Below are 24241 nucleotides of genomic sequence, written 5' to 3'. Positions count from 1 at the left end.
AGCCTTGCCTGCAAGGTTAAACACTGTGTTGCAGACACCTGTCAGCTCCTGGGGAGACCTATCTACACACAGACAGGCATTGTGTGGAACCTTGGGCCATTGCTTGTGATGTGAATTTCCATGAATCTTCACAGACTCAGGTGGAAGCCTCCAATATTCCTGATGCAAAACACAACTGTTGAAACTGCTAAAATAGACATAAAAGAAAACAAATAAGTTTTTGAATGTCTTCCAGAGGTTCCCTATGGGCCAAAAAGCAAAATTTTGACTCATGCTCACATGTGTGTTAGAAAGCAGCCTGAAACTTTTCCTTACTTTGTCATCAGGCTGAGGAGAAAAAAACTGAGAAGGCAGCAGTTGGTCCTAAGGCATGCTCTAAATCCCAAAAAAAGTCTATTTCAAAAGGAAATGGTTTAATGAATTGAGAGAGCCTCTCATCTCTCATTTCATTAGATGACTTTATTAAGCACATAAGCACTTTTTTGTGTAATTGAATTGATCTAAGCCATTCTTCTGCTCTCCAGAAATTGCACTGCTCCAAATCCAAAACACCTTCTATGCTTCTATGATGCTCATGCTTTGATGTTCATAAGGAAGTGCAGCCTGTGCTGCTCTGTAACAGCAGTCACTGATCGCAGTGGGAGGCATGAGGGGAGCAATGCTGCTTCTCCCTATCAGCAAATGTGAACTGCTCAGCAGCTCCTCTGGATGGCAGGCAATTCAGTGCTGCTAAAAGACAACAGAAAGGTATGTAGTGCTTGCCTGTAGTCTCAGTATGCTCAGAAGTGTCTCTAATCCTGCTTTCAGATAGCTAGTGCCAGCTATAAAATTGCTCCCACATCAAGGTATAGTAGGTGGCTGGCAGGATTGCAAATTCATTTTTTCTTTGGCTGTTGTAGGATTGCTAGGACACGAACACACCTGCAAGTTGAACTAACTTAGCTCTCACTACCAAGCTCGTTCCAGTGGGGACTCAGGACAACAGAATGGAAGGCAGGCTACTGTCACACTGCTAGTGATGTACAGGAACAGCTCACCACAGGGTTGAGGTGGCATTGTGTGGGGTTTTTAATCAACACTGAACTTGCCAGGGAGACAATCCAGTTCCATTCTTTGAGGTAGAGAAATGGTGGTGGGGTTTTTTTTGTTTGGCTAAGTGCAAATGGAGCCACTTAAATCAGAATTTTAAAAGTGAGTGCTAGTATTACGTAACAGCTTAGTCACACTTCAGTAAAATATAAAAAAGAAAATAAAAAATCGAAACTTCCATTTTCAGTACCCAGTGAGTACATATTCATTACTATAGGATTTGTGGACATAAACACCAGCCTTATTCTCACAAACTCGCAAATCTCTGTATGTAATTTGTGGCTAAATGAAAAAAACGCAACTTGTGGGAATTTCAGAATAGCATGTGCATAGTAGCATAAAGAATGTAGAACTTGTCAGGGATGCAAAGGGCTCTGCCTACCTGGAATGGATCCACCTTGGGAGAGTCAAGTCCAGAACCTCCAAGGCTATGCAGGATTCATCTGAGATGGTGAACTTAACCAAATTCAATAACAAGGTTGTTTGGAGTATGAAATTGTAATCCTAACTTACCTTTATCTCCCACTCAAACTTGTCTAGTCTTGAAAATAGCTAATCCCACCTGGCATCTTTCTGTTTGAACATAGGCACCTGTATTTTCCATGGACTTCAACTGCAGCACGTCGAGAAACAGTATTTCTTTGAAATAAGACCTATGGCTTTGTTCTCATCTGACTCTTTTTGGAAGAATGCTAATTCAATAAATGTCCTGAAAAGTTTTTATAAAGAGGGCTTGGGGTAATTTTTGGTGTAGAATATTAGTAAGTCCACTTACATGTGCAAAAATTCTTCTGCTCGGAGAGAGGCCCAAGCCCACTGGAAATGACAGAATCTCAGCAATATCAGAGCTTTGGGATCAGGACTTGAACAGTACCAGTATACCTGCAAGCCCACTCCTGCAGGCACAAGCTCAGCATAGACTACTTGTGTTGCAGAATTGAAGAAAACAAATAATGATGTCCATTCATGCTGTGAAAGACTGCAGTGCCTGAAAAAGAGCAAGGCTAAGGGTCGCACAAGGATCATCGAGTCCAACTCCCGTCCCTGCACAGCGCCACCCCCAAGAGTCACACCATTTGTTTTCCATTGCTTCCTGGGTGTTAAAGGATCATCCTTTAGTGGACTCCTGAGGTAGCTCTGGTGGTACATGGTACATTACATTCATAGCTTCTAAGTCTCTGTGGGCTCACACATGAACCCTCTGCTCGGGCATAAAGGTTCTTTTTCTAAGTATTAGCAGCAAGAATTTTTAGCACGTTTCTCCCACATCTCGTTTTCTGGTGCAGACACATGTGGAAAGAGAACTTTTAGAATAAGGATAGGTATGTATGTGTTGGGGAGTGGTGGTGTTTGGTTTTGGCAGCAGCGACTGTGGTTAGCACAGATTTGGATAAGACACGGCAGCAAAACGCTGAGAGCCATAGATGGGGGCTTTGTGTTTTAGCTGCTCCCAACGCAATCCTGGACCACAGCAATCCTGGAAGGGAAGCAATACTCCTTCCAGCTGCAGAAATGGCAAGCCCCCTGGCTTTTCATGTTGTGCGGTGTTTGTTTTTATTTCTGTTTTGTTACTCGAGAGACCCCTGGAAACAGCGGGCCCCGGCGGCGCGGCGCCCTCTGCCGCCCGAGCGCCCTGAGGGCCGCGCAGAGCCCTCAGCCCCTCATGGCCGCCGGGCGCTCGCCACGTCCCGCAGTTCCGCGGGGAGCGCTGCCCGGGGGAGACGAGGATTCAGCTGTCTGGATCCAGCCCAAGAGATTCTTTTGTTTTCCGCGTTGTGTCGTTTCCCGAGTTCAGCTTCCGGTTAACGACAACTCGTGCAGACACTGCCCCCCCCACCCCCGTTCCTTGGGGCAAAATCCGCAAAGGATTAACTTGGAGCTGTTGCCATGAGGAGCTGGCAGCACGCTCTTAGGCAGCTAAGCACACCCATTAATTACATAGCAAATTTGACCAGACCAACAAATACAAAACAGTCAGCAAGAAGCTACTCAAGTGAGCTGGAAGGAAGTGCCAAGACTCATGTCCTCCGCCCCAAACCCTGGCCATTGGCATCTTATTCCAGACTGGAGACATTACCTGATTGCTCAGGAGTTACAGCACCTCACCAGACAAACGAAGCAGAGCTGCATTTGCACTCATGGGCCCTTCCTCTGGGTTCACCAATTATTAATTATTCCACTGCAAAGCAGTAACTGCTTTACAGTGGAATAATGAAGCAATAACTGCTTTACTCCCCTTGGTAAAGCTCCCAAGGGGAGACCTGGGAGGCCTCTCACACATATCTCACTGAGCCCAGCAGCTGGACATTCACAGGATATAACGGACAAAGTTTAGACAGTGCTGATTCACAGCATATAATTTAACAGCTACTTCTAGTCCTGAATTATCGGGGCTTTTAATATTTTAAATTTTTTAGACCTTTTCCTCCTGCTGTAGATGTGTTGAGAGTGCTTACAAGGAGAGGAACTAGAGGCTTGGTAAGTACAGGGCGAGGACCAAAGGAATAAGCAAAAAACCCCACATCACTGGACACCGCTACCCAAGCACTAAAGAGAGCAAAATTAAAAACAACAACCAAAAAAAAAAAAAAAAAAAAAAAAAAAGGGAAAAAAGAGAGAGACCATGGGAATTTATTTACTTTTTATCTATGAACAATATGACATAATTATAGACAAGTTTTGATACACAGGAAAACCCTTTTGTCAACCATTTTTTTTGCTAAATGAAACAGCACAATAATCTTTACACATTCATATTTTGTTTTTGTTTTTGTTTTTTTTTTTCTTTACAATACACAGCTTTCTTGGGTTGAAGCAAACTGCCGGACATATTGAGTACTGGTATATTACAGCTACTTACATCATTTAAGAACAGCAAATGGAGAAAAATAAGTTATTTAAATATTGATTTCATATACAGAAAGTGCAACTTTGTTAGTTGTTACATAACTTGCTTGACAGTTTTGATTCCCCAAAGGGTGTCAATTAATGCTAGAAGTATCTTGGACTGAAAGTATTATTTATTCTAAAAATAATACAGTACAACTGCACAGCTGTGACTTGGTGAATCGACCACTATTGCTGCTCTTAGACATGATGGCCTGTTTGAATAATGCAATGTTTAATGCTTCTGATCATGCTCCCAGTCTGAATCCACAGCCAGGCTCATACAAGAGCACAGGGAATTGCCACCTGGGTAGCAATAGCAGGTTATTGATCAAAGCCTATTATTATGATGGCATTTGGTAATATTTCGGGCTTGCTGCTTCTATTGTTAAATAGCTGTTTGAGTTACTAAGATACAATGGATAGATACTTAACAAGGTGAGCCTGAGCAGAGCAGATGAGGATTCCTGCAGCAGATTTCTTCTGTGCTTTCCAAGAGTTAATGAGTGAACTTTTGGTTGGAGCACTGAAGATTGCAAGAAGATGCAAGAGGTTATGGCTCTCGCAATGCGCCACCTCACCAGCTTGGGGAATGCCACAGGTCACTGAAACCACAGCAGGGAAGCTCAAACACTGAGAAGCTTAAGGCTTTTTTTTGATTAGAATATAAACTAAAATTGTAATTCAAGTAAGATTACAAAGCATAGTCTATAAAAGAAAACAAAACAAATATTAAAACTCATAGATCTCAAACTGCTCACTCCAGTCCTGATGAGTGTTATTTGGTTTCCCTGGGTCACATAATCATTTAAAAAGAATGGATTTACAAAAAGAGTTTGGCAAACAGGTTCAGCTTATTCCCATAGTTCTCCTTCTGTTATTAAGAGAGGGGGAAGTGATTAATATGGGAGAGCTTTATTATACGACTTGTCTTCCCTGCAACACAAGGAAATTTGTTTCCTTTTTTATTGCTATAATCAGTTTGGATTTTTCCCTCACTCCAATATAACTGCTGTCCACTTACTTCTACTCTGTTCTGGTCCCTGTTAGCAATCCCAGGAAGTCTCAATACTCTTTCCATCTCCTGCTTACTGACAGTCACTATGTAAGCCTCAGAGAGGAGCAAGAGAAAAATAATGATTATTAAAAAACCACTTAATTTTTTTTTCTTTTTTTTTTTTTTTAGAATCATAGACTATACTGAGCTACAAAAGGGGACCCATCGAGTTCAACTCCTGGTCCTGCACAGCACCATCCCCAAGAGTCACACTGTGTACCTGAGAGCGTTGTCTAAACATCACTTGAACTCAGACAGGCTTGGAGCAGTGACTACTTCCCTGGGGAGCCTGTTTCAGTGCCCAACCACCCTCTGGGTGATGAACCTTTTCCTGATATCCAACCTAAACGTCCCCTGACTCAGCTTCAGGCTGTTCCCTTGGGTCCTGTCCCTGGTCACCAGAGTGAAGAGATCAGTACCCCCCTGCTTCCTCTCATGAGGACGTGCAATGAGGTCTCCCCTCAGTTTCCTCCAGGCTGAACAGACTCAGCTGCTCCTCACAAAGCTTCCCCTCCAGACCCTTCACCATCCTCCTGGCCCTCCTTTGGATGCTCCCCAATAGCTTAATGAAATTTTTATATTCTGGTGCCCAACACTGCACACAGGACTTGAGGTGAGGCTGCACAGATTTTCACCAGCTGTACACAACATGTCTGCTGTCTCTCTCCTGATTCTGTCATACCAGAACATGCTGCTTATCAGAAACCAATGAGAATATTAAAGAGCTTTGCTTGAGAACAATTTCAAGTTGCATCAGTGACTTAGCTGCCTTCATATGATGGTGTGCAGGAGACACTGCTGAAATATGAAATGTGGGAAGTAAACCTAACAACTATCAATTCTACCAGAAGGCAAATTAGTTATCATCTGTAGTAAAATGCATATTCATCCACTTAAAACATGACCGTGAAAGGGCCAGATATAGTAAGGAATCATGGAGTAACCACAATCTTTCATTCATCAATCTGACAGGATTTTATCAGAAGTCATTAGCTCAGTATGAGATGGGGATAATTGGGGCACCAAACAGTGCCTTGTCTGGTTTTATACAGTAAATTGATGCCAGAACTGATACTGGAAACAGCCACACATCCCGGCCTGTGCCCAGGTTTCTATTCTATCTCCCTTTACCTGCCAGACTAAGCTTACTCTGTCTTCCACACAGCATTTGCCCTACAAGAAGCTGAAGGACACACCACATTTAGACTCCAAAGGAAAAGCTGGTTATGTGCTATTCATGATAATTTGTATTTGGTATATAAAACATGTACCCAATATAGAAAAATAAAATCTGTCATTAGTCACATATGCAACTGGAACGTTTTGCATGGAGTTAGGCAAAAAAATATCATTGCATCATGAAAAATGGTTCATCACATTTGCCAGAACAATGCTCTTTTCCAGTGAGAGGTAATATTAATGCAGTGGTGAGGGATATCAACTGCTCTAAAAATCACAGTGTTATTCATAAGACTATCTGGGAATTTTCTTGGCAATGGAATTGCTGGGTCTAATGATTTCTATGGGACACAGTTTGCTTTTTCAATGCAAGTTAATTTTCATTTGCAGAAACCCACTGTTTGGAATCAATATGGTCAGGATACCAAGTCAAAGCTGCAGCATAATGATTGACAATATAACACAGTACACAGAATATGATTAAAATGAAAAGCAGTTACATATATACAAGGCAGTATATCTTGGAAAGTTTAGTAACAACAGTAAATGCAAACTGTAGTGAACAAGGAGTTAACCTGACAACCGAAACCTAGTATAACCCTGCATTTGTAAAAGCACCTCTACAACACAGGAGATGTTATGATGAGGCATTTTATAGAAGCTACTTCAGCTGGAAATCACCCTAAATGCAACTAAAGTGTGACAGGTTGAAACAAGGTTTGGGAAATGTGAAAACAGGTAAAGTGAACACTAGGTAACTGCTTAAAAGCTTATTTTAAGGCAAATAAAAAGCTGATTGCTAGAAAGCAGTTATAAAAATGACCTCAGCTCTGTACAAATAAAAAGAAGCTTTCTGACTCTCTGTGGGTTAGTTGCATTGAAGTGACAGAGATGGACCACACTGAAAACTAATTTTAGTCCATCAACTTCAGCCTAGCTAAAGGCTTTGTGGCAACTGGGACCTACACCAAGCAACAGCAAAGGTGACTGGGGAGGGCTCTGTGTTTAGCTCTAGACTGCTGAAATAAACAAAAGACATTTGCCAAACAGCTTCTACTGGAATTTGCACCTTGATTTGTACCTAGTCTTTAGGACCGATTTCAGGTAACTGGAACCTAGATGTACAAAAGACCTGTTACTAGTATCACTATCATAAACTCGTGGAAAATGTGCAAGGGTCCCTTAATTCTGTGAAGCTGATTGATTCTCAGGCCAACCCTGTGCAGTTTATGAAATAGGAATACTTTAGATGGGAGTGAGGGGGAAGGGAAGTACCACATCTGTGTTACCTGGTGGTTGCCTCTCTTCTTCAGTGGCCAAAGACTTTCATATCCTTTGAAGAAGATATCTGCCTGTCCTGGGGAGCCACTTCCTTGATCCCTTTAGCTATGTGAAGTAATTAGAGTGATACTGGTGTAGGAAGAAGCAGTGGATTCTTGACCAGGCAATGTCACACTATGAAGCATGTTAAATTGCCTCTGGATCAAGAGGTTTGAAGAGTCTTGCTGCTGCCAGGAGCTTGCTTATGTGCCTTTCCTCTGTGATGCCAGCTTTTTGAAGGAAAGTTTGTGACAGAGAAGGCACTTTGCTCAGTGTGTTGAATCCTGCTTCTGTGAGCAGGCTGGAATACATAGGCAGACCAATGGAAATCAGCCAGTCAGATACAGAGGTGATGAGTCCTGGAGATACAGGTTTACGGCAAATTTCTGTGAGTCCTCCACTTGGAATCTGGGGAGTTAAAAAAGAAAGAACAGAGAACCCTTAATGTTAAACACATCTGCTTGTTTTGTTTGTTTGTTTTCTCCTCCAAACTGGTAGTATTTCATAGCAGATGTTCTAACTTTTCTCATGTCACATTTGTCAGTATGAGAGTGGTGTGGGCTGAAAGGCTCAGATCCCTTGGCCAGAAGCACTGACAACAATTTTGGCAGTATAGACACAATGGGCAGTATTCAGCTGCTTGGCCGACTTTCATGTACCATTCTGAATTAATCTGAGATCAGTAAAGAATATCCAGTAATAAAACTTTTCAGAGTGATCCATTTAATTTCTCAGTAAGGCAAGAGAATACCAATTTTGCCTATTACCTCCTCAGACAGGCCAAGCTCTCCAGAAGAAGACGTTAAAGTTTTTGATGGTTTCTCCCTTCTGCTTTTGCTAAGAAGAAGTGGATACTAGTATAGTTTAAGAAATGAAAAAGAAAATTTTAATAGAGAAGCATTTAAAACATGCCACCCTTACTGAGCAAGTGTCTGTTACCACTGCTTGCAGTCTGCTTAGACTTTTAAGATCATTATTTGGTCAAGAGAGGGCTATCCACTCTCCTTTCAACTACTGACTGTCCACCTTTGGGACTGGGGGAGGTACCTCCTGCCCCTGCAGTACCTCTACCTATCTTGTATCTGCTGGATGAACGTAAGGAGTATTTCTGTACCAGGACTTCTCAAGTATCTCCCTTTACTACTAGCCAGTCCTTTTAAAAGTCTGCTCACAGAGAAGAAAATCTGCTTTATGGAAATACTCACTGCCATGCGATGCTGCTTCCTCAGCTGCTTCACCCGGAGTTGGTCCATGTTTGTAGCCACATCCTTTTCAGGCTGCTCTAAGTCTTCAGAGTACCTCTGTACCAAAGCCTCAGGAATGCCACAGCGACCATGCTGAATGTTCCCAGCCAGACACCAAGGAGAGAAGACAGATTAAAGAACTGTAGCTATACAGACCAACCAATGCAACAGAAAGAGAAGTGCAGGATGGGAGCAAGAAGGATCTTTCCTCAAGGTTCCAGGAAAACTAAAAAAGCAATCCCTAAAAGACTCCTTCCTTCCCCCCACCCACAAAAAGATGTACTAATTGATGCTATCAATTCAGAGTTTCTTGGAAACATAAAATCTAATCATTACTTCCTTTTTCAGCTCTATTCCCCACATTAGCAGAGAAAGACACATTCCCATGCCCAGTGCCACCAAGGCACCAGTGGTCTGAAAAGATGAAGGTTCAGAATAAGTCTGGGATTTCTGAGTCCCCCACAACACAAAAATTACTTTAGTCATAAAGTCTGATAGCAAAGACAAACAAGAGCTGTAGAATGCCTATGTCCCAGTGATTGTTGGTTTATCTTGGCCAGTTACCCACAAAAAATGACAGATACAAAGAATGACAGACTATCCCTTGGAACGCTAGTGGAATAAAACCACTGCAGTGATTACCACTTACCTTGTCTGAGTATGGTTCTTCAGTAAGATCAATGTCTTCAGATTGCAGCTTGTTTTCTATCACCATTTCCAGATCCATTCCTCTGCTGCAAGAGACTTTTCTTGCTGATGCAGGACCAAGCTTTACCACATGCTGCTGAACACTAGCAGTCTCTGGGAGCTCCGACAGCCAGGGTGGCAGCGGGCTAGGAGGGCTACTGGGCTCCAGTTCAGAAGATGTCCTATGGACAGGTACTCCATGACAATCAATGGGAATGGATGAACTGGTCTTTTTTACTGGCAAACATGGTGCTTCTAAACTTGAGTGGTTTCCACTTGTGGTCGTGGGAGGATGATATAATCCATTAGAAAGGCGTTCTCGGCATTTTTTGGCAGGGACAGGTGGTGGCTGAGAAGGATTTTTTGTTTGCATTCTTGCCTCATTTGTGCTTTTTTGCTCAGCTTCTAGACCTCCCTTGAGGACTGGAGCATAATCAGCCCGTGCAAGGTCATGAAAACCTTTACTCTGTATTTCCAGAGGTGTCCTTGTTGCATGATGCATCACTAAGGCAGGCTGAGCTTCACAGTTTTTCAGGGGGAAGGGAGCAGGCTTTCCACCTGCAGTCTCCGTTACAGAGCAGTTCAATTCCTTAGCTCTTCCCTTTTGAGAATTAGCAGCTCCTTTGCCCTGCTTAGCCATGACATCATCTACCTTACAGCTGCCTCCATGGGACTGAGGCGGTAAGGCAGAGCCAGTTGCCTTTTTAGCTATATCCAGTGAATCCTGAGGAAAAGAACCGACTTTCTTGTTAGCGCCCTGTAAGTTAGTATTGGATTCTCCCTGGAGATCATCCAGTGAGTGAGATCTTGGCCATGTATCTACACACTGGGGGCTATCCAGAGTTTCATAGCTTCGACACACAGCAACTGGTAAACTTCTGCGGTTCTTCTTCAGAGCCATGACTGCCGGAGGCTTGACAGAGCTCTTCAGAGCATGATGTCCACAACCCAGCCGGCTTTCTTTTCCCCCTGGCTGCAGAGTTTCTATTGAATTGGTCAGTGGAAGTGTGGGATAATTTGATAGCTGGTTTCTGCTGAAATCCCTAAAGCTATGCTCAATTGTCGATTTTGAGGGCGGAAGACAGGTCCTTCGAGTTTTACCTAGGAACAAATAAATCCACCATTAAAAATAAAATCTGCAACATAAATAACAGGTCTCTTTCAAATGCTTCTGAACCAAAATTATTTATTCCCTTTTTGTTAATTCTAAGTGTAGAAGAACTCAATGCCTTTCCAAGCATAAAGATTTGATTTGAACTTCAGCTTTATTAGTAACTGTTATGTGTTAAGTAAAATACATCCAAAATACTTAATATCCTTCCTACTCTCCAACTGGCAGAGATTTGAGGTTTAGCTCATCTAAACCTTGTTCAGTGTAGAAGTACTGTACCCTACAGTTAGAACTGATACCCTATACTCATTGTAGTATGCATTCAGGCCCCCCGAAACACCTCAAGAGACATACATTTTTTTTCTTTGTCTCTAATCTTAGTATATAAATAATAATGTTCATATTTTTAAAAAGTTTACTAGTTCACATAGGATTTTTTTAAAACACCCTGTTTATGAATTTTTAAATTATATGCCAATAGTATTAGTTCTTCTTTTAAATGAGCAGCAAACTATCTGCAATGGCAAAACAGAGAGGAAGAAAGCACATGAAGACTGGTTTTGCATCAGCCCCTTTGGAAAGCTATGTGCAGTGACAGCAGAGTTTTACAGAAAAAGATCTTATGAGACGGAGAAGGGTTTCAAAAAGGAGATTCAAGTGTGACTAATGTTAGTGTTAGTCTCAAATCCTAGTGTGTACTTTTAAGCAATAGATTGTTTCTTCTTGTACTGTTTACCTTCAGAGCTTTATCCTGGTAGAAATTCAGTGCTTGGCTTTTGAATAATATACATTGTTCACCTTGCATATGAATGAAAGAACCTGTTTAACCTAAAACAATAAATACTCTTGCCTCTTACTCTGCTTAAGGAGTTTGAAAACCAAAATATCCAGAAAACTAGCAAAGAAGATGGAGGTTACACTCAAGGAGATATAAGGAAAACAGTCCCATCCAAAGCAGTTTAAATCAAGGTGAGCCCATAAGGACGAATGCAAGCACACAGTAACTCCTTTCTCAGAAGCTGTCCTGCTCACACTTCAACTGCAGCTAAATATCACCATTTCCCCAAAATGCTAGCAGAGACACATCCCACACTGAAGTTGTCTCCGTTGGTGCTACCTTGAGTTCAGGTAACTCAGAAAAGTAGCAGAAAGAACCTCTGTCTGCACTCTTCCTGGAGCTAGGCCATTGCCTTCTGAAAATAACTTGCAATCACATTAGAAAGATGTGTAAGAAATGTTACATTCATATTTTAGTGCCTTCAGGTGCTAATGGCAATATTTAATGAGCATGGAAAGGAATGTTTTCTTTCCATTATTCATAATTGCTAGCACATGCCTGACTTGTGCAGTAATTCACCCTGTTGTCTGAGACTTGCTGTCACAGCTCATGCTACAAAATCCATATGCCTTCTTTTCAATCTGATATATTGATCAGGGGTTACACTGATTTTAGGAAATCTCACTCGGGAACCTCAGCACTAGAAGAAAAGTTGTGGAAAACCCTACTGTTGTGCAATATAAGCTCTTACTGAAATCATAAGGGTCTCTAGTAAGCAGCATTTAATTTCTTTAGAAATGGGGTATGTCTGTGTAAAGCCAGTAGCCTGAGAGAAGGGAAAAAAAAAAAAAAAAAGAAGAAATGAGGAAGAGAAGATAAGGAAAAAAAAAAGGGAAGAGAAATTTTGTGAAAGTAAAATCAATTCTTTAGTTCATTCCAAACCTGTTAGGCATACATACACAAATGAGGTGAGAATGGGAGGAAGTTCAAAATATATAGGCCTATAACATTTATAACAAAACATGCAATATTTAACCTCTCAGCTTCAAAAAGGTTTAAAAGATAGTGCTGGGGGTTCAATGCTATTGCTTTGTAAAAAGGACAGTAGCTGAGAATGTAATTTCTTTTCATGTGATTTAAGTGAAGAGCAGTATCGGGAGGGGAGCTATGATTTATTTCTCTTTTTTCATCTATTCTTTCCCTCATTCTGACTGTCAGGTGTAATTTCATTATGCTTCTGAGACAGTAAAACAGGAAAGTAATATTTCCTGAAACCAGAGTTTTAAATATATTTTAATTTTTTTTTTTTTCACAGAGTTGAGAGTTACAGAAATAATGTCCACAAATGCAACATTCCCTGCCTTAAGAAAAAAATAGGAAAACAACCTGAAAGGGTTAAAGTGCATAGCTAGTAAAGTTTAAATCACATTTTTAATGTTAGGATTTTTGATAATAACTCTTGTGATTTTTGATAATTTGGTATTTTGGTAATAAGTCTTTTGAGCCCTGGTACAGTTATGCAGACTAATGCCTTTCATAGGGCTATAAACCATAGAGGTATCTCTGATTCAAATGACACAGATGTGTGGGTGAAAAATAAGACTACAAAAGTGGTCCTTGCACAAAATGAATGCAAATCTCATATTATTTCCAGGTTCAGTTCAAGCTACAGGCAATACTTCAACTCTTCTGTTGGATGTTACAGTGCAATTCTTGCTAAACAAAGCACTGTCCACCTCTTATGATACTTGCTATTACCATACAGGGAAGGAACTTTTCCTTTCCTTGTCATCATCTGCCTCAGAAGACAGGGGATTATCTTGGGGAATCTTTCTGGAGGTACCATAGCTACAGCAAAATATTTTCAGCATTTCTCACAGTATTTTTTTTTTTCCTTATGGAAGACAGTCCTCAGAAATTTAAGTATGCAAAACCAGACACAGAATGTAGTGTCCAGGTCCCAGATTTTATTAACTTCATTTTGGTATTGCTTTCTGTGGCTGTATTTTGGGTGGATTTCAAACTGCTCTGTTGACACAACAAAGATTATGGGACCTTAGACAATACTGGCCTCATTGCTTTTTCTATTGATTACAAACTAGTAGAAATGCACATTACATTTGGCAATGTGGCCACCTGTTCTTTTGCTTCCTTTTCTGACTAATCAGGACTGAATGCTGAACTGCTTAGGTTGTTGAACTGCCTGGTACTGTGGGAATCTGCGCATCAATTTCTGAAGAAATCAGAGAACACACTTATCCCAACCTGATAAAGACCTGGTTTGTCTGCTCATTCAAGACTGCACATTGCACGTGCAAGTCTTATCTCTTCACATCCCCTTGAAAAAGCTACACAACATAACAAATGAAGGTTCAAAGAAGCCAGACATGAACAGGGATGGGAATGACCTATAGGGAATAATTAACAGGCCTTCTCAGACTAGCAAAGAGATGACTTGGGAGGGAATATGACAGAGGTCTATATACAGATACTGTTAGGCATGGAGGTTCTATGGAAGACGAGGGACGTTCATAAAGTTTCAAGAAAATTGATGAATGCCAGGAAACAGCTCCCGTATTTTGAAGTCCTTAAATGAATCATTCCCCAAGACTGTCCTGGGAAGCATCAGATATGCATGCTCTGTTCTTATACCATTCTGTAGCTATCTGCTTTTGGCCAGTCCCGAGAGAACCAGATTTCTGATATGGTTTCCAAACACACCTCAGTCTGTCGACACCTGCATGCAAAACAAGCCCAATAACTGCACCATTGTCACAAGTCTAAGGGACAGCTTGCTCTCTCTGCCCTGGTTCTATGTGGACTAATTGCCTGATCATGGATGGTTACTTCCTGCTCTGAGGTTTTTTCTGTCTAACACTGGATGGATCATAGACAACGTGCTCCTTGCTCTCTGTGAATTGAAATAAAACAACAATTCTGCTGTAAGTACACTGTAGATATCTAAGAGAATATCCAAGTATTTCTGCAGTGGGACCCAGAAAAGTACTTAACAAAAATACTCTGCTATAGTACACAGCAAACCATTTTCTAGCCAGAATGTAAGAGCAGCTCTGAAATATTGAACTGATGCCAAAGGATCCAATATCAGCCCCAAACTGGACACTGTCATAAAAATATTAGTATAGTCATATAAATATTCATAAAAATAGTCATAAAAATATTATGTATAACCATTCCCCAGAAAATCTGAAGACTGGTTTCTTCTCAGAATGCACTTGCTCTGTATGAAGTGCAGATATGCACATTATGATATTTATACCAGACAAGTGACTATCCTACAGGAGAACACACTGTGCTTTGAAAAAAATATGCATATAAACAACTATGGACCATGAACTTTGCAAAGAAGGTGGAGTACTTTTCAGATTAAATAGCTTCAACAAAATCTCAGAATGAATCAAATGTTCTTTTCATAGTGGTTTTCAAAACAAGCAGTAAATGCATTGGTGAGCAAAAATGATGCAGAAATTCAGCAAGTCCTACATAAAAAACAATATAAAAATCATCAGCATTTCACATTCTGAAAAACTCAGACAGAAATATTAGTTTAAACATAAGTATCCAACCAGACAGGCAATGCCAATTGCTTTCTAAAGGTTTTATTATATTGTTCAAATAAGGAAAATTTACAAGCAGCATTTTTAACTTCAGTGTTACAGCTATCACTATGATTGTACTTAGAGATAAAGAGAAAATTGTCACATATGCCATATATTTAGCTATGATTCTATTCCAGCATGCCTAGTGAATGTGGATTCCTATTCAAGAAAAAAGCCTCCCCACTTTCAAGAATTTACTATATTGTCAATTTCAGGCATTCAACTTTAAAGTAAATTGCCATTTTCTTCAGTGAATGGTTATTTTTTAGTGGCAGACTAACATACACATGCTAAGAGTAGGATTCTTAGCTCTTATTTTCAATTGGAAAAATGGCCACTATAAAGGGTGTACAGAATCTGTTTATACTGTTCTTGGTTTCCTATTTATGGTGAATCTTAGCAATGAATCCAGGCAGTCTGAGGCCAAGACAGCTCAAATGCTTAGAGTGAAAATGCCCAACTCAAACCCATTTCAACTCTTTTAATATTTCATCCCTAATGACAAGTTTAGACCATCCCTGAAGTAAAACATGCTCAATCAGCACAATAACCTGTTTCTTCAGATCAGAGACAGTAATCTCTATTAACAGCATCTGTCTTGGTAATTTTTCAGTGCCTCACCTTTCACTGATGCAGGATAAGGCAATGGGAACTGATATCATCAGCATTTTTTCATAGTTTATTTCCTTGCCAACTTCTCAATAATTTAACTTTCTAGTGTCCATACACTAAAAAGTCCTACACCTCTTCAGTTGGGTTCTAATCAGATGACAATGCAACATACAACCCCAAGCAAACAGAAAAATATGGCCTGAAATAAAGAATATTTTTTCTTAACAGCTTTCGTATGGGTTCAAAAGAAATCCTCCTAATCTCAGTAAAGTTCTGAGACTTCTGCACTGGTGGTCTCTTAGACTTGGGCCATCAGTGTGTAACCCATGCAAGCCTCATGAGCCACTGTGGCATGAGAATATGACTGGGAGCAGAGAAGGCAGGGGAATGGCAGTGAGAAAGACTGTTGCTTTAGGGACATGAAACAAAGACTCATTGTGAAAGGGGATTTGTTTCCTACTAATGCAAATAAATAAATTAGCAACAGTAGCAGTGAAAACCAATGGCTCAAGCCAAGCGGGAAAGAGGTAGTCAGAGCAAAGGACAAAGTCAAGTAAGAAGTAGTTTTTGTTAGCTAGGAACAGGAACAAAAGTATATGAAGATATCTACTGACAAAAAATGACTGCAGGTACTATAAGGCTCATTGCTGTCACCATTACCATTCTCCAGGTTTTCACTGCTTTCGTAGCAGCCAGAATCCCGAGGAGAGCATCCGCTTAGGCCTTGGCCTTCAATGAGAAGTTTCTCCTGAGATCCTGACTGGTCGCTGTTACCTAGAGGATGTGAGAATACAGTGAAAAACAGGCAAACAGAAAATGCAGCTGAACTTCTCAACCTTCCATTTCAAACACCATTATCTTGTGTGTCCAGAGAAGGGCAACACAGCTGATGAAGGGTCTGGAGCACAAGACTTATGAGGAGTGGTCAAAGGAGCTGAAGGTGTTGAGCCTGGAGAAAAGGAGGCTCAGGGGAAACCTAAATGCCTTCTAGAATTGCACTGCCGTAGCCAGGTGGGGGTTGGCCTATTCTGCCAAGCAACAAACAATGAGACTAAAGGAAACGGCCTCAAGTTGTGCCAGGGGAGGCTTAGTTTGTGAATTAAGAAAAATTTCTTCACTGAAAAGGTGGTGAGGTACTGGAACAAGTTGCCCAGGGCAGTGATTCAGTCACCATCACTGGAGGTATTTCAAAGACATGTAGATGTGGCCCTTAGGGACAGGTTTAGTGGTGAACTCAGTTGGACTTGCTGTATCTAAAGGTCTTTACCAACCTAAATGATTCTATGATCTTTCCTATTGTATTACTTGTATCAGAAAAGAATGAGCAATAGGAAAAGCCATCACAAATGTTGGAAACATTCATCCTGTTTGGTAAATGATTAACAACAGCCTCAGCAAGAGTGTGAGGGAGCAGCATGGTACACAATGAAAGCAGAATGGAATTCCTGTGCTCCTCAGCTGCTTTGGGGCCAAGTTCTGCAACTTACCACCACAGAAATTTATTTCAATTGATTGTGTCAAAGTTCTTTCTAAGACTTAAAAAAATCCTCCAACACCCAAACCAGAAGAAAAGAGCTGAAATGAACGTAGTGAATAAGAAAAAAATCCTAACTTTGAATTACCTTCCATAAGACCCGGAGGAAGGACTGGGACTTAGTCTGGCACATTAGATGCTGTCCCCTAACAAAGGATGAAGGGACATGAAGGAGACTAATGGTGCCAATTCCCTCCTTCCTTCGTCTATGTAAAAAGCCAACACTCAAGTGTGGTCCATCCAGCTTGCATACACTGGATTCCAGGAAATTACCCAGAATTTTTGTCAGGAATCATATTTTGTAAAGAAGCTAAATCTGGAGCTGAAGATACAGAAAATCAGTGACATGATACAAGAATACAGTTTATGCTGTGATATTTTTTCCCCTTGCAATAAAATGTCAGAAATGGCTACTCCAATTCCTACTCTCAGCACATGACAGGTAATTATGGTGTGGAACTATGTGCTGTTGCCCATCTCAGATTCCATCTGTCTGGTCCCCATTTCTCTTTCTCCTCATCATCCTGACTTGGAGCTGGAATTTGTACTTTCCAACCACCAAATCTTCCAAGTTTTCAAACCAAAATTGAAGGGTCCTGAAAAAAATATTACTTCAGGGAAGTTTAGCATTCGAAATAGGTCTGCAAATAATGAAGAGAAGCTCATCTTAGGTGACAAAAAGCTACTCTGATATAAGTGAAAATAAACTAATTCTGCAACTGCAACTTTATTAGTAGCTAAAGAAGGGCAAGGAAAAATAAATGCCTGTTTGAGAAATGAACAAGAAAACTACACAGGCCACACAGCACTGTCTAAAGATATTCACCACACATATTGCTGTAATTGAATTAAGCATTTCCCACTTAATAACAGCTGTTTTAAATTGCTGCTATGGAAGTTTAAGCTAAAACATAGGAATTTGCACAGAAGCAGCTGAGAATGCCCTCACACAATCCATTCCACTGACTCTGCTTGGTAGATACCAGCCTTCTACTGACACTTGGAGATGAAGGGTGAATTCAGTACTGTCTTAGGTTGCTACAGCTAGGCTCTGCTTACTCCTGTGCAGCAAAGGCACCCTTGCATTTGCCTGCCATGGCTTATTTCACTTTTCCGGCTTTGCAACCACCTGCCCAAGACCACGTGGTTCAGTGAGCAAAACTGCACTGTTTTACATAGATAGGTTGCTCGCTGTTTTTCACTCTTTGCACTTGACTGATATATTTGCTCTCTTTGAAAATTGCCGTGTTGTCATACACACAACCTGAAGCTACCTTTACAATCCTGCAATTAACAGTCCAAGAACCAAAAGCATGAAATTAATTTACATTACACTTTCTCCATAACCCTCTGGGCTTTGATTTTTTTAACTCTTGATAATCTCTTCCCTCTAATCTGGAAATTTCTTCTTTCCTATTCTCTATGTGTCAGCCTCCTACTTTGAGTAGGCTATCTCGGGATTTCTTCTTGAACATCAGTATTCTAAAGTGTTATGTGTTGTACACTTGATATTAATTAAGTACGTTGGGTGGTAAGACTTACATGAACAGAGTAATTCCAGCAGAACAAAAGAGGTCTTATGTCACCCCTCAAAAATCTAAAGTTACACAGGATTATCCTGGAAATAACTATATTAGGAAAAAAAAGATCAAAATCCTGGAACAAGTTTTCTGGTTTAAGGGGTTCACAAGGTTCTTGGCAGAGCTCTAGTAAAACAGAAAACCTCAAACATCCCACGTACTATCATATTCCTGAAGAAGTTCCACTGCTGTGAGGAGAACGGCTCTGTGCTCAGGATCTCGGATGTTCAGTTCATCCAAATCTTCTTCTTCTAAAAGTTTAAAGGTATCCAGATCTTCATAACCATTGAACAGAAAAGTGGGCATGTGCTCCTGCACAAAGGGAAAACAATGAGTGGTAAGACAACGTATTTCTTCAACTTATTTTGTCAATAAAGATATTAAAAGAAATTTTTGGAACCAGCAAGAAAATCAGTAAGTTAAGTAAGTGCAAACCAGTGCACAACAGCAAAATGATAGCATTATAGTTTGCATAAACACTGCTCTGAGTTCAGGGAGGTAGCTGTGCCAGAACTAGAACGCTGCATGTACTGTTGTGTTTGGAATGCAGTGTATTAAATGGCCTGGGTATCCTGCTACTTGAAGGCACAACGTGGCATGGCTCTTTATGAGGAGGGAAGTATGAAGGGTGAATGACAGCCCCACCAATTTATCCTAAGCAATTCTGAATAGAAACATGGGAAAAAAAAGTCCACTTTTAAAGACAGGGTAACTGTTGTTATTTTACACTTTTTGCTTGCCTCTGGAGCGTGCTAGCCTGTGGTCATAGTGTGCAACGATTAATGGTGTCTGAGTGCACACGACTCACAGCCTATGGCACTTCATCAAGCCTGACAGGCAGTTCTGCACTTCAGCTATTTTCACTCTGCAGCTAACACCTGATTCTGCTAAGCAGTGTGACAGTCCTTAGGATTATGAATCTGGTGTGCAGCTTCCAAAACTAATAACTTCAAAGGTCCCCTTCCTGCAAGAAAAAGTGAAAGGGTAAGCAGAGAGAGAATTTGGACCTTCAAATTGATGCGATCCAAGAGATCCTCAACTGACTTGGGCTGGGGTGGTCTACTTTTTCGACGTCTCCTGGTGGGCCGCTTTGGCTTCTCTTCCTCTTCATTTAACACATCCACATAGATAAATTTGAAGGTGCCAACTTTGTTGTTCAGCAGACCCATCCAAGTGCCCATGGGGGGTTTGCTGATTATATCAATGATGTCACCTTTCTGCAGACCAAAGAAGCAAGAAAGCCATTTAGTTTTCTGCTGGATATTTAAGCAAACACACCCACTTGGATTTCCATGTACATGGGATGGACAACACACTTCAGTTTTCAAAAGGTTAACCACAGCTTTTGCAAAGATGTCTGATTATACTTGTCTTACAAATGGAAGAAAAAGGAATTAGGTGACATGTCTCAGAGCAAGTCAACAATGGACCCCAGCTGTCCAGATTCACAAACCTGTTGACATCTCTGTAGGAGCATCAGTGCTCTTTGGTACAGAAGTCTCTTTGCTTGCAACTACCTGAAATTTGTGCAAACAAGAACAGGCTCAGTGTATATGAGCAGAATGTCAATCAGATCTCCTGACCAAAGGAAGCCAGTGCAGAGGGAACCAATAAAGTTGCTTTTCCTAATGTGCTTCTGACCATAACAAAGAAGTGGACACACAACTGCTTTTGCATGCCTCAAGAGATTACCTTACATACATCTGCTTTAATAGGAATTAGCTGCCCTTGCAATTTTAAGTAATGAATGTAAGGAGTCAGATAATTTGAGTTGAATATAGCATAACTAAAAACAATCAGAGCTGATATCCAGAAAAATTAAAGGGGGATGACCACTCAGTTATCCAAGTATTTCAATATTAACTCAAACCAAGTTATATTAACTGAAATGCCTTTAAGAGACACTGTGTGCAGGTGCATGCACATTTCTTCCAAGAGTTCTGAAAATTTTTCCATTGAGGATTATTTCATTGTGGCAGACAAAGTATTTTTCCAATCTTTCAAGCAAAACCCTTGCAAAATGGAAATGAGTTCAAGGCACATCTTTAGTTTTCCAGAAACTAAAGACAGAAGTGTCTTTCCATGGTTGCAGAGAAACACTAGTAGTTACTTACATTCTATAACATTTTGCTATCATTCTGTAAAGCTATATAAGGAAATCTTAAATGTCGAAGACAGGTTAAAGGACTTCAAAAACATATAAATTAATTGAAAGATTAAGAATTCTATAGTTATTGTAAAAAGGTCTTAATTTTGTATTTTAGCAAAATAAATGTTTGACTCCTTAAGAACAGATATGGCTGGTACCTTGAGCTTCAGAGAATCTGTATCATAAGGACTCGGAGTAAAATCAGTGTGAACCCTGGCTCTTCCACAAAAAGGTCCTCTGTAAGGAGGCTCTTCATCATCACCATCTTCTGATTTCACACTCTCCCTGTTGCTGGTTGAGGAATCTGTTGTACTCACTGTCTGACCACCTGTGTGAGAGACATAGTATCAGTTCACAAAAGCTTCAGAAACAGAGGCAAGACAGAAAATGGGTCTCCTTTCCACAAAACATGGTAATTAAAGTTAAAATCCCTCAAATGCTGCTATTTCTTATACATATATGTGGATGGGAGAGTTAGCAAATCTACTCTGCACTTCTGCTTTCCTGAATTCTCCCCCTCAGTATTTAATCGAGAAGCTGTTTAACAAGTGTCTCATGTATGGCACATCACAAGAGATTGACAACATCTTTCCGGGAAGTTTTGCTCACAAAACGTTCGTGAGGAAAACAAGTTCTGAAACCTGCAAGGGGATTCCAGAATCCCTCTCAAGTCCAGAAATTTGGTGAATAGTGTAGCAAGTTCACATCACGTGAGTTCCATTTCAGCTGTTTCTTATAGAGACTGTCTAAACCAGAGAGGTTTTAAATACTATACTTCCTTTAACTAGTTAATGAGAGAAATTCTAGGTTTCTCTTGAGGGAGGGTGGAAGGCCCATCTGGAGTGCTCAGGAGAAATCCAGAGTAAAGATGAGCCTGTTTACTACTTGATCAGTAGTAAACAGGTTCATTATTACATTACATTTATATTAGAATATTTATATTGTAATAGCAGGACCCACCAGACAGAAAGCAGGATTTCACTTTTTCAGGGTTCTGTATAAACAAAGCAAAAAACCCCGTCTTTGCATCAAAGAGCTTGAAATTCTTTGTAAACCCCTAATGATTAACCCCTCAGCCTTTCCATGTTTTAACCACTGCTTCTGCTTTGACTTTCTCTGATTCTGCTCCCTGAAGCCACAGAAATGGAGCAACACAATTACAACTGAACTTACTCATTGAGCTCTGACCACTCAAGGAACTCCTCAGGCTCTCCACTGAGCCACCAGCTTTCAGCTTGGGCTTGTCCAGGGAGTCAGTGTCTGGTGGTGGCGACTGCGGGGAACCCGGCACGATCCCAGGGCTGGACTCCTGAAAGGGATTGGACCATTAAAGTTTGATAAAAGAACACAGGCACTGACGGGAGCTGCTTGTCTGCCTCCAAGGAAAAAGATTCTGTTTTCCAGCTCTTTATCAGACAGGCTGAAAACTTCTGTGTACTTACTGAGCAGTACCCAGCTGTGGTAGGAACTCCAATTTATTAGGCATGATAGTGGTGATGGGAGTAAACTGACTAGTCGAAAAAAGCTAGCATTGTAAGTAGAAAAAAAAAAAACCTTATACAAACCTCTCAATTCACAGGTTTTCATGACACATGATATTTTTGCCAGCAGCACTTGCAAAACAGCTAGTGCCTAATTCAGGTCTTTGAATCAGAATTTTGTACAAAGATGAACACAAACAAATCAGACAATGCAAGTGAGACATGAAGCAATGTTTTTGGGGTTTTTTTTAGTTAATTTTTTATATCATTGCTCATTTACCTATAAGAACAAAAAAAAAAGAATTAGCTAGAAAATGCAGCCTGTGCGTAGTACAAATACTCATAAACAGAAATGCATAAATATAAAAAGATTTTGCTACATGTATGTTCTGGTTGCTACAGTGTGCAATAGTTGAGACAATTTCTCTTTTCATTTAGTCAAACATTACAGAAAATCAAAAGGGTCTTTCCTAAAATTCTTTCCTGAAATTCTGTCAGCCTTTGTGAAGCACAGTTAAAACAAAGCAGCAGATACTTGTAGCCAGCATAACTTTTGCTTGTTTAATGCATGCAGAAAGAGATACTGGAACATACTTTGAATCATGATGCCTGAAAGTTATAAATATTCTAAAACAGCTGTGCCATAAAGTTTGAAAACAAAAGAACTGTAGCTCGCATACAAGAATGTTTTGTGGAGATGTATGGCCACAAAACTTTTAGATGAATGCTATTATTTATTAAGAAAATCTCATCCCAGTATTATGACTTCAGAGGAAAAGTCAATCTTAGAGAGACAGAGAGCAGAAGTATTGCTAAATCACTGTAAAGCAATTTCTTAAAGGATCCCTTTTCTTTGGCAGACTTTGCAGAGGCACACTGGAAAGCCAGTCATATACCAAACCATCTTCTTATAAATATTAAATCATGTTACACCTTAAAATATTTTAATTGTAAGTTTAAATTAAATAACCCTAAGTGTAGCACTGCCCTGGTTATGAATAAGTATGGCTAATGAACAGTTCTGCAGGAAAGGGATTATGTAGTCACAAAGCATGGCATAACACTGGCCATATTTTGGCCTCTCTTGGCGAATTTGGATTCTTCAGTTTGGGGTTGTTATTATGAATGTCATGAACTGCTCCTTTTACAGGCACTAAGGCTTTGCATTAAGAGCAAAACTTCCATTCTCGATTTCCCATGACTGCGAGCATCCCCCGCGACCGGTCCGAGCCCACCGGGGGGCGGTGTTAACCAGGAAGAGCTTTGCTTTCCCAGCGGCTTTCCAGCCTATTCCTTACACAATCCAAGTGGCAAGCCCGCTTTTAAACAAATGCCGAAGATTTTTGACACTTCACCAAAGGAAAGGGAAAAAGACAGCAATTGTTTCTAGGCCACTGAAATTCAAAGTTTAATTTAGAACTAATGTACTTCAGGTTTGAAGTACAAAAAGGTTCTTGCCTTTAAGAATAGACTATAAAAATCTGTAATGAAAGAATAATAGGAAAATCTTCTGTCAGATGTCCCTTTCTGACTAGACTGGGCCGTCGTTTTAATGGGCTGCTGCACACAGGGCAAGCTATGATGGAAAAAAGACCTGCAATAGCAGAGAAGAGCTGCATATATGTGAAGTTATGCTGGGAATTTAAACTAGGGTGTAAATTGCAGATTAAATATATTACTGTGACCCTGTGTCACAGACTGGCTCCCCTAATAAATTATTATGGAAGAGAAATGGAAATAGAGAGTGAGGTGTGCAACACCATCAACGACAGACTTCTGATGAGCTACTTAAATGAAAATCTGAAAATGCATTTTCCATGGTACTGGCATCTATAGGAAGCCATTTCACAGTGAGGGATTTTATAAGAACATAGGAATAAGTCACACCATATAATCTTGTTAGAAATTTCTTCA

General features: G+C 40.4%; 1 protein-coding gene and 1 long non-coding RNA gene across 14 annotated transcripts in view; both read right to left on the bottom strand.

The window, feature by feature from the left end:
* Positions 1-396: 396 nt before the first annotated feature.
* LOC137469935 (uncharacterized) lies at positions 397-2092 on the bottom strand. The gene is made up of 2 exons (XR_010996804.1): positions 1603-2092; positions 397-729 (listed from the first exon to the last, which is right to left on the bottom strand). It is a non-coding gene; the product is annotated as an uncharacterized lncRNA (long non-coding RNA).
* A 1612-nt stretch (positions 2093-3704) lies between these two features.
* LOC137470989 (SAM and SH3 domain-containing protein 1-like) overlaps positions 3705-24241 on the bottom strand; it is a 531744-nt gene continuing 511207 nt past the window's right edge. For all 13 annotated transcript variants that reach the window (XM_068184910.1, XM_068184915.1, XM_068184911.1 and 10 more), the window contains 8 exons: positions 22020-22155; positions 21005-21174; positions 19705-19914; positions 18859-19009; positions 16244-16357; positions 9425-10563; positions 8737-8868; positions 3705-7939 (listed from right to left, as the gene is read on the bottom strand). In XM_068184910.1, the coding sequence (XP_068041011.1) occupies positions 7679-7939; positions 8737-8868; positions 9425-10563; positions 16244-16357; positions 18859-19009; positions 19705-19914; positions 21005-21174; positions 22020-22155 (2313 nt within the window). In that variant the 3' untranslated portion in view covers positions 3705-7678. The remainder of the gene's footprint in view (positions 7940-8736; positions 8869-9424; positions 10564-16243; positions 16358-18858; positions 19010-19704; positions 19915-21004; positions 21175-22019; positions 22156-24241) is intronic.

Source organism: Anomalospiza imberbis, chromosome 3 (assembly GCF_031753505.1).
Source record: "Anomalospiza imberbis isolate Cuckoo-Finch-1a 21T00152 chromosome 3, ASM3175350v1, whole genome shotgun sequence".
Classification (NCBI taxonomy): Eukaryota; Metazoa; Chordata; class Aves; order Passeriformes; family Viduidae; genus Anomalospiza; species Anomalospiza imberbis.
This window is presented reverse-complemented; position numbering and strand designations above follow the sequence as displayed.